At 40.1% G+C, this 11,182-nt stretch overlaps 2 protein-coding genes across 2 annotated transcripts; one reads left to right on the top strand and one right to left on the bottom strand.

The window, feature by feature from the left end:
• Positions 1–1,233: 1,233 nt before the first annotated feature.
• On the bottom strand, positions 1,234–2,324 carry C922_03572 (hypothetical protein; the record flags this gene model as incomplete). The annotated part of the gene is made up of 2 exons (XM_008819164.1): positions 1,234–1,407; positions 1,686–2,324. The coding sequence occupies 2 exons, from the start codon at positions 2,322–2,324 to the stop codon at positions 1,234–1,236; spliced, it is 813 nt and encodes a 270-aa protein (XP_008817386.1).
• Positions 2,325–4,823: 2,499 nt separating this feature from the next.
• Positions 4,824–7,229, top strand: C922_03571 (hypothetical protein; the record flags this gene model as incomplete). Its single annotated transcript, XM_008819163.1, has 1 exon — positions 4,824–7,229. One exon carries the CDS (start codon positions 4,824–4,826, stop codon positions 7,227–7,229), a length of 2,406 nt encoding a protein of 801 aa, XP_008817385.1.
• Between the last annotated feature and the right edge of the window lie 3,953 nt (positions 7,230–11,182).

Raw genomic sequence — 11,182 nt, 5'->3', positions numbered from 1 at the left:
AGCACACGAACCGCTTTAAAACACTTTTCACGTTTACGCTTTGCTTTTATCTATACTGCTTTTACAAAGACATACCACACTTCCGAGGAGTTTTTTTTTTTGTGTCAGAAAGTTATATATAAATGTATGGACCAAAGATACATGTGCACTTGACGTATCATGTTTGGGGATACAAAAAATGTTTACACCATTTTGTTCATCCCCTTCTGTGAAAAAAAAAAAAAGAAAAAATTGAATGCATGCACACATCCCCGACTTCTCGCAATTTCCGGCAAATCAGAAGAAAATTCGACTCACACGGAGTTGCGCGCTTGCAATTGTATTTGCGTTCGCTTTTGTTTTCGTTTTCTTTATCGTCCTTATCATTACCCTTTTCGTTACTCGCTTTGTTACTCGTTTCGGTTCCTTCTCGCTTCCCTTTTATCCCCCTCCGCGCCCCGCTTGCTCCCCCCTTTTCCCATCGCAACCTTTCACATAAAGCCCAAGCATCATTACATTCAGTAGAACAGCCCACTAGGGAACCTAGCGATAGGTCGCGTGGCACACTTGAAACGCTGTCACCCTTCTGCGTATTTCTTTGCGGTCATCTGTCAAGAAGAACTAAAACTATGCACATACGCTCAAGTGCACATATTCTCAAATTCACATATGCTCAAATGCACATGCGCTCAATAGCACATACATACGTGCGTGAAAGGGGTTCGGACTCGTACGTATATTTCCACCCCGCAAATGGGCCAAGAAGGGGATCAGTAGGAACGGTGACAATTTTTTCAATTGTACATTTCGTTAGTTATCACCCATTTTTGCGCACTCGCCATGCGGATAGTGTCGCATAAAAGGCGCAGCAACGTAGCGACGCAACAAAGTAACCATTTGGCGAAACAACGAATACACACTTGCGCATCCAACTCGCACTACATTTAAACGGCTCGCGGTGTAAAGTGACAAATTGCACGCTGCCTATGGCATGCTGCGGCGCGCGAGTTTCCTAATATAGCATTGCCTTAAACTGCAAATTCACGAAACGGCTACGTTGAATATTAACTCAAAAGGATACCACTGAAATGAGCATCAAACATTTTGTGAAAGTTAAAAAAAAAAAAAAAATGCAAAAGCGAAATCGAAAAGGTGCTAAAGTAACAAGGCAAGCGAAGCAACGAGAAATGAACAGAACAGAATGCCCCATGCGTCAAAAATATATAAAATGTGCAAATGTGCGATTTGTTATGTCTACGAAGGGGCCTTCCACTGACTGCTTCTGGATGACCTTTTAAAATTTCTATTTTCACCAGCATACTCAATCGTCTGATGTCTTTTACGATCTTTGGGAAACGATTCGGGCGGTGCTAACGTACCCGACTCGTAAATTTTTTTCACTTGTCTTCTCCAGGGGGTTAAATCGATCTACGTGTACATGATCGGGAGGGAAAGGGAAAAAAATAAAAAAAAAATGTGCACCTATATACGTGGTACAGGTCCAGGTATATTTCATTCGCGAAATGCACAAAACTGTGTATGGGTGGTAAAGTGAATATATATATTTTTTCGTTTGTTTTTTTTTTTTCAAAAAATGAAGTATTCTCACTAGGCGTTAATTTTATTTTTTATATTTTTGCGTGTTTTGCTATGCATCGAGAGGCCCCTATGCAAACACTTCATTCTTTTGTAAAAAAAAAGGCTACCTTTGGAAAGGTCTGTTCCGGTACACTGTTCGGCTTGAACGTTTGCGACGAAATGCCCGAATGCATAAACGGTTTGGTTATATCGGGGGCAAGTTGAACAAGGTTTTCGTCAATTCTTAAGTCAGGGTTTAAATTCATTTTATAATCAGCCAGCAAGTTCGTCAGAGGTAATCTCCATGAATATCTGCATTCACCCATGTGCCACAGTTGCGACCGTGTAGGTGTGATCTTCACATCGCTGCGAACACCATAAATGACATTTTTTTTTGTTATATACGGATTTCTGCCGATATTTTTACATGACTGAATCATTTTCACGCTATCAGGTACTTCATGCTCTAATGTTATGATTGCCTTTTTATATCTCGGCCCATTTCGATAATAATTGAAACGAAAGTCGGTTAAATTTCTTCTCCTCTCCGGCACCTTAATTAATGTATTAACTTTTATAACCTTGGCATTATATATTTTTCTCAAGTATTCTCTAATTTCAAATTTGGTTAAATTAATTGGCACCCTCAGTGCCAGTCTGTTTTTTTCTAGGAAGCTCCCTGACTTGTGTATGCTGAAATTTTGCCACGGGAAAAACACATTTCTTGGGGTTTTGGGGGGGGTATGCCTCACAAAGGTTAGAAACATTATCAGCAGGGGTGAAGGAGTGGCGCTTGTGCTTCTAGTTTGCCCAATGCGCCGTTATATATGCGTGTTATGTGCATAGGTACGTACGTTAGTATGTGCCCTTTTGCGCATGACGAAGGGGGTCAGCTTCTTCAGCGCTAAGGGATAACCATAAATGGGGGGAGTCGCATCTTTCCCCCTCGAATCCCGTAAGTAACCACTCTTACGTTTGCTCTTTTATCCTTTCATATATGTGTAATGAGTCTTTTTTTTTTTTTTTTTATTTTTCATCAACTTGAGCGATGTTTTCGTTCTATGTGCTGACGCCACGTGGTACTATCGATGGAGCGGCGTTTGTGTATTGTGTATCGAAAATGTAAAAAAAAAAAAAAAAGAAAAAAGAAAAAAAATTAAAACATCTTTTTATATAAGTACATTTCGCTATTTCGCACCGTTTGGAGAGTCCCCGGTTCGTGTTACTTTGGCTTTCACAGCCGAGTTTGCAATCCCGTGGAGCGCAAAAAAAAAAATGGTAATTTTGCACAGTGAGAACCGCGGAACCGAAATTTGAAGCGGTGAAGAGGCGGATGTGAGTGAATCGCCTTTGGACCACTTAAAATATTTTACGTAAAGGTTGACATTCACTCCGTGCAGAAGTAGGCTCAAGCGTCAGTGTATTTACGTGTATATCTATGGCACACCAGGCCGAAGCGAATATAGTAAGAGGCAAACGTCGACGTGAACTTAACTGCGTGCGGATGATAATCGGTCTTACGTAAAAAGCCGTGCATAGTTTGTACGGACTCATCTGTGTTTTTTGCTCTTCCCACGTTGCGCCACTCCCGTTGCGTTTTCCCCAAACTAGTACAATGACGACTTGCCACACGTTCAGACCGAAAAATGAACCGACGATGTGCTGTTGGGAATCCTGTTTCCACATGGCCTGTGAGGATCATCATTTTGTTTGAACATACTGCTGTCATGTATTAAGGAGCAGGACTGCATTTTAAGGGATTTTTTTTCATTTTTTCCCATCTGATGAGCGCACCTATCTGGGTGATCTCTTTTGCTTTTCCCGTTCTTCTAGAGTTTTCTCTAAGTAGGACTGTGAAACAACGAATGGGCCTTTACAAAGTGGCCATTACGGGATGGTGAAATGTCTTTAAGTGGAGCGGTTACCCCCGCCTAGTAGAGGCCATTTTAGGGGGATATCCTTTCAATCATTAGCATCGGAATGAAAAACAAGCACATGCGCGTAGATATCCTTATGTGCCCCTATTCATTATCCACGTTTATGTTTGCATGGGCGCTCCTTACGTGGTCCACGTACAGTCTTGCAAGTAGGCACGCCCTGCTTCTGACTGCACCACTCACTGCAACAGTCGCTTGCCATTGCCGCAACATTTCCCAAGGGTCTTCCCCCGAGTTATTACGTCATCATGTGCACATATCCACCTACACGAAAGGATAAGCATTGAGCAGCCCCCAACTCCGCATACACACGGAAATGGGTGCAAATGGCACAAAGATTGGCCACATATTTTAATGGCCAAAAATAACGGCAAACTTTTGCAAATTCGGGCAGCAGGAAAAGTATCATTTTTTGTTCCTTTTGCACAATTTGATCAATTCGAACTTCTGCACACAAGTGGAGCTATTTTTTCCAGAACTGTGTAGAAGGTAAAATGCACATTTAGCGCAGAAGGGGAAAAAAAAAAAAAAAACGAACAGGAACGGAACGAAAAGAAACGAAACAAAAAGATGCGAAACGGAAAGATGCGAAACGGAAAGATACAAAGGGAAACCAAAGGATGCGAAACAAAACGAAAAAAGCTATGCGACGAAATGCCACGCGAAAGATAGCGAAGCGAAAAACCGCTTTTTTTCGCGCTTATGTACAATGTGACCAATTGCAATGCAACGCTATTTTTTCCAAATTCGGTCGTTCCTTTCCCCAACTCTGACACGTTTGCATTAAACGAACGAAACAGAAATACAACTTTTCTTCTTCAACAGAAATAACATCCTAATTTTACCATAACGATTATTTGCCATAAGGGAAAGGTAAATTTCCATTTCGTCCATCTCCCCCATTTTTGTAACTCCAATTTTTATAGTAAGTGTTTAAACGTGGAAAAAGGTGCCCTCATTATTTTACACCCTTCTTTTTTTATCACCACATGGAACAGCTTTACTGCTTTTTGCAGTAGGTACAGACGCGTGTACCCCACCGTAACATGTTTGATTCGCTCCCACTGGAACCTCCAAACACTCGCGGTGTTTCAAACGTTTACCAGAACTTGCCCATCCTCCCTGACTTTAATTCTTTCGCCATAAATTTTGTCCCCAGTAAGCTGAACATCCCCTGAGCGATGTTGCAGGAAAGAATCCTTTTCACGGGGAAAGGCAAACCGTAGTTTCCTTAAATGCAGCTGTGTGGGAATTAAATATGTAGAATTTAAAAAAAAAAAAAAAGAGAGATCCCAAGTGGTAAGCAAAAAAAAAAAAAGAGAAAAAATCATGAACATGCAATGTAATAATATTAGTCCAGCGTGCGAAATTTCGAGCGTAAAGGACTTTTTACGAAACATATGCCTGGACAAAGAGGATAAAATTGTACAGAACCTCGAACTCAGGAATGTAAGAACCGTGTACGATTTTTTAGGACATGTTTCGTACCTGACGATCACCAGTTGCACTGGTATGAGCAATGAGGAAAATGGGGACATAAGTAGCCAATCGAATGTGAAATTTGCAAGTGTGCATGAAAATGGTTTCCAGAATGGGGTCAGCGTAAATGGCAAATTGGCTGAGCATAATGGGAATGGGGGCATCCTGGCAGAGGCGGAGCTGTGTAATGGTCACGCCCCTGCGAGTATGGAAAAAGGCGACAGATGTAATGGGGTGCAGAGGAATGGGCAACAAGCCTGGATCTCACAAGGCGAGGGGATCCTGGCCAACGGAGTGGACAGCAGCGGAATGAATAGCAACGGAATGGGATGCATCCGAATGGGTAGTAGCGGAATGAGAAGCAGCCGAATGGACAACCCCGCTACCAACCGCGAAGCAACCTATGCGTGCAAAGAAACCCAGGCCATACAGGACCACTACGAGCAGGCGAAAGAGAAGCGACCCGAGGTAGAGAAAACGGGGGAGTGCGTCTACTTTGACATGTACATAAAGTCAGAAGTGATTAAAACCTTGCCGACGACGGACAGGGATAAGGAAAGGTTGATAAATTATATCTACAAAGTGATGGACGTAAATGACCTCCTGATGATGTGCATTCATTGCGGTGTCCCCCATTTGTGGCCAAAATTTGAAGAGAACAACATTCGAAATGTAGATTTGTTCAAGCGCATAATCATAGAGGGGAGGAAGTTCGAAAGGGTAAAGAACGAAATGGGAATCTCCTTCTCCGAATTTGTCCAGATCGTCAACTTTGCCTTAAGTGTAAAAAAGAAGAGAATTTTCTGCAACAACATTTTTAGCCAGTTCGATCCATGTGATTGTAAAAATAAAAAAAAACACACCAAAACCATATGCGACAAAATACATCAGTTTATCGAATTTGACAATTGGACGTTTAAGAACATCATTGATAATCCATTTTTCCAAAGATTACGAAATTTATCTCAGTTAGGTGTCTGCCAATTTATCTACCCCGGAGCTACGCACACAAGATTTGAGCACAGCTTAGGAGTTGGCTATTTGTCTGCAAAATATTTCGCTCATTTGTGCAATCGCTATAATTTATCTCCATACAGTGGGGAATTAAACAGAATGCTTCGGTGTGTGCAGATAGCTGGTCTGTGTCACGACTTGGGACATGGCCCGTTTAGTCATACCTTCGAAAGCTTCTTTATGAATTATAAAAAAGAAGACACAGATCATAAATGGCACCATGCATCTATGTCTCTGAAAATTGTTGAACACATTATAGAAGATTTGATAGACCAGGATGATGTGCTGGACTCCACGGATATCAAAATTATTAAGAAGTTAATAAAGGGCAGGGAACACCACAAATCGCTTTGCGGGGTAGATCCAGTAGATTCTTTGATAGAAGCTTCGTACGACATTATATGTAATAATAGGAATGGATTGGATGCAGACAAATTTGATTATCTGCAGCGAGACGCAACTATTGCCCCCCCAAATGGGACGCTTCCATCCCTGAATTGTAATCGAATTATTAGCCAAAGTTCCGTTATTAATGGCCATATAGCTTACAACGTTAAGGAGATCCATCCTGTCTGGACTGTTTATATGAATCGTTTTTCTCTATTCAAACAGGTGTATACGCATAGGAAGGTCCGAGTTATGGAGCTGATGCTGTGTGATGGCTTTCGTCTAGCAAATGATATTTTCAAGTGGTCGGAATCTTTACACGACTTGGATGCTTTTCTAGACCTAACGGATTCGTCTATAATTTACGATATAAAGAACAGAGCGAAGAAACACAAGTACGATGAGAACGTGCAGAAATCGCTAAACCTAATTAACTCCGTTATACATGATAGGAACTCTAACTATGCCTACAAATACATTTCAGAAATTAACCTTTCAGAACCGCAACTCATTAAGTACTTGAAAGACATAGCAAATGAGGAGAGGGTAGCTAGGTATGCCCACGGACTTAGTCCAGATGATATCATCATAGACTGGAACTATTTAAACTACGGAATGGGCACAAACGACCCACTGGATTCGGTTTATTTCTACAGCTCGGATAATGAGGATGAGGCTTTCATAGCGCACAAGGAGTATAGGGGCACGCACCCGAGGTACTTCGAAGAGTGCAACGTGAGGTTATACTGTAAGAATAAAATGGTGGCTCATTTGGCGAAGGACGCGCATAACAAGTTCATGTCGGATGTCTTTTCCGAATCCTCCCCCCTTTACAAGAACAGAATAGTCAAATGAGATGAAAAAAAGCTTAGCGCAGTGCAACCAGGTCAAGAATCATGAGGCGAATTGGGGAAAAAAAAAAGGCCCAAGTTCAGCATAAAAAGGGCGTGAAAATTCAGATCTGCCCATACATATATCGAATTGAAGCCTGCACAACGTAGAAACTTTGTACGTATCCGTTTGGTTTACACTACGTACCCCTTTTTTGTAACACATCAAGGCACAGATGAGTGTGCCCCCTTGACCATTTTATTTCCCCCTCCACCGTCCTACTCTTATATAATAATTATAATTATGTTTTCTCCTTTTGATAGAAAGGGACAGACAACGATCCAAACGCGTTGTGGTCCCCCCAGCTTGAGCTGCGTCTTTCGTGTTGTATACCACAGCGTGGCGTTGTCGCCATGGGCTCATTTTGTCGTTATTACTTTTTATGCTTTTCGCGCGCGTTCCTCTGGCGCGCTGTTCGTATAACGTATGTGTGTAAATATATGCATACAGATATATGTACATATATATATACATATATATAATTCTACGAATGGGCGTGTGTTGTGTGCAATCATGCACACATGTGTAGACAACCCTTAGTGGTTACCGAATGGGGGGGAAATTCGATTTCGCGTTTCTGTTAGGACCCTCCCCACATCAGAAAGGAGAACATGCCTTTTTTCGCGCATTGCGCTTTCGTGTACACATACATGCTTGTATGTACATATTTGTCCTAATTCGGTTGTTTGTTCATTTTTTTTGTAAACTGTTTGATGCATTATGCACAATGTACCAACTCACCATAGTGTTTCATTATCTAATTCTTTTTTTTTTTTTCCTTCTCATTTACATTAAGAAATATTTTTCCCGTCTGAATTTCAGGCGCGCAGACTGCGCGTTGGCGATTGAAGCGCCAGCCTCATTGATGGGGAGCATTCTCCCGAATTTTCGCCTTTTTTTCCTTTTCTTTCGTTCTCCGCTTTTGTTTTTTTTTTCCCTTTTTAATTTATGTAGCCAATATGATTCCTCCTCGCCGTGGAAAATTAGTGTAAAAAAATGTGATGCAAAGCGGCCCACACCCTTTCCACCTCACCATGTGACAATTGCAGTAGAGGAGGAGATTAAAACAAAACGCGTTACTCAAAGTAAAGAAACAAGGTGAGCCTTAGTTTGATTTACGCTTTAGCTGTTGCCCACGCGCATGCTAGCATTTCTCCTTTGGCGGCTTCTTCTTCTTTGCCGTTGCATGTGCATAGTCTAGTGTGTACCCTTGAAATTGAAACTTTGGAAGAACACTCGCAAATCGAAAGAAGGAGCTGCGCCTTTGAAATTAATGTTTGGAACATAGCAAATGTGACATTAAATTTCATGTGCGGGTCAGGTAATGACGCAAACGCTCTGGCAGAAACATTGTTAACTTAACCGTTTTGTGTACAATTTAGTACGCGCTGCTTTTTGTGTAAAAAGAAAAAAAAAAGGTTTTAAGGAGAGTCCCCACACCCTTCGTTCTGTTAAGGTTAATTCTCTTCAGAACTGCAAATGTGTATGCAACAAAAACTGATAAAGTTACACAAAAAAAGAAAAAAAAAAAATTATGAACATGCCATAAGAAAAAAAAAAAGAAGAAAATAACTAAAATGTGATGAAAAAAAAAAAAAAAAAAAGTTCAGTTAGCTATATGATGTGTGCGCGGCCACATGGTAGAGTTATATTTGTTCTTTAAAATTTTCAACCACATGGAATTTAACCATAGAGCAAATCTTTTCTTGCTCTGTTGTAGAATTTTGAACAATCAGGAAAGGTGAAGAATGGGTACATATATGCATATATATATATATTCAAAATCGCTATTTATTTCTGCCTCTTTTCTTTTTTCTGATTTTTCTTCTTTTTTTGCTTCCTTTTGCACTTATTTGTATACAGGGAAGAGTACTCAACCAACAGTTTTTTTTTATCTCGTTTTTGGAAAAAGTTAACAATTGTATTTTGGTCTCTCTCTTTATTGGAACAAACAACTTTTTTTTTTTGTTCTGTTCAAATTAGAACCTTACAAAATTTATAACTTAAAAAAAAAAAAAACAGTTATATATTGATCCCAAATTCAAAACGCTGAATGGTAACACCGATAATTTTTAAATTTCCAACTTCAGAACTCGGCAATTGTGGCTGTAACTATAGTAATTTGCCGTTAAGTTCGTTCTGTAAAAGGAGGCAAAGTAAAGCCAGATAAGCCACGAAAGAAAAAAAAAACAACAGAAAGAAAAGAAACAAAAAAAACAGAAAAAAACGAAAAAAACAAGAAAAACAAAAAAGCAAAGAAGGCAACAAAAAGAATAAAATTAAAAATTTTCTAACTGAAATTTTTTTTTTTCTGACTTGTTCATCTGATATACACGTAGTTGTTTATTTCTAAAATGAAAATTAAGCCAGAAAAGATAGGCTTTTTTTTTTTTTTTTTTTTTTTCTTCGTTATGAACAACAGCTGTAAAAAATCACTACATAAAACGAATTAACCATTTTGTAGTTGCCTTTTTTTTTTGTATTGTTTAAAGTACCTATTTTGATATACCTATTTGCTCGAATGTTTATGTAGCTTGGTTTTCTTTTTAATGTCACCATTTTGAAACTATATACAAATCGAGTTTTCTAAAAAATACATTTTTCGCCTTCTTTTTGACCTTACACATTATTTTACTGCTTCCTTTCGCTCGATCGCCCATTCGTTCACCGCTTTTATATTCCGTTTTCTCCTCCCATCTTTTCTTCACCTTTTTCTTCCATTTGTTCTTGCCTCTCTTGTTGCCTTTTTTCTTCTCTTTTCCTTCCCTTTTTTTGTCACTTGCAAAGGTTCGAATATTCACCCTTAAGAAAAATGCTTCAAACCAACCATGTGCGTGAAATTTCCCCCTTTCTTAATTTTTAACCGACAATTCAGATTGCGCTTCTGCATGTAAAATTTTGCCCTATAAGTGTATTACCGCACGAAGTTTTTACGTTCACCAAGGAAGTGTAACCCTCCAGTGTGACTTGTCAATAACACTTCGTGTAAACACTTTTCAACGTGTTTGCCTCGATATATACGCACACCTGTAGGAGCCCACATATATATGCGCTAACAGACCCTTATAAGCCTCTTTATGAACACGTATACCCCGACACGTACCATATTTGTGCTCCCTTCAAAAAGAACGTGCACACCGTTTTGGAGAAAACAGACTCTCTAAGCCAATGCAAACTGTTCGGAGCAAGTAACGAAAGTAAACATAAATAAAACGAAGAATCATGAATATCGTCAGTGTGTGTTAAATTGCTGTGTGTGAACTATATCAAGATTTCAGAATTACATAACTGAATTAGTTTGAGAAATGTAGACTTGTGCGTCCTATTGCAGTGCATTATAGTGCTTTCGCGTTAGCGCTCTCTCCACGTTGATGTAGTAGCCCCCCTTTTCTCCTTTCATCCCAATCGTCGGGTTATCCCTGCCACCCTTACCAGTTATCCTTTGAAACTTCTTTTGTTACAACACCGCGTCGATTAAGGCATAGATGGAAAAGTGTACCTACGTCTTGTTTTGTTACCTGTTTCTGCTTAAATATTTCCCGCGCCACGTTTGTGCATATTTATGCTTCAGTGTACATCACATGGCAGCGTTTGTTCCCACGTCACACATGCCCCCGAGTGACACTCGTTCTTGAATCATATACGTAGATGCACTGCCGCTTCTCTGTACTTCCTGTGTCTGCCATAGTCTCGCAGCTGTTTCCCTCACTTGTCAATCCTGTCGTTCTTTTCGATTGTGCTGGAAAACTTCCACGTAGTAATTGCGTCTATGTGAATTTTGTGCAATATGTGGATCCCCGCGTGCACCCATATGTTCACATCGTGATAGGACCACTGATTTTTATCTTCACGGTGTCCCATCTGACACCCCTTTTAAGATTGCCAGACCCACCACCTGTTTTTTTTTTTTTTTTTTT

This window comes from Plasmodium inui (genome assembly GCF_000524495.1).
Source record: "Plasmodium inui San Antonio 1 unplaced genomic scaffold supercont1.15, whole genome shotgun sequence".
Lineage (NCBI taxonomy): Eukaryota > Apicomplexa > Aconoidasida > Haemosporida > Plasmodiidae > Plasmodium > Plasmodium inui.
Note: the sequence above shows the minus strand (reverse complement) of the source record. Positions and strands in the feature narration are given on the sequence as shown.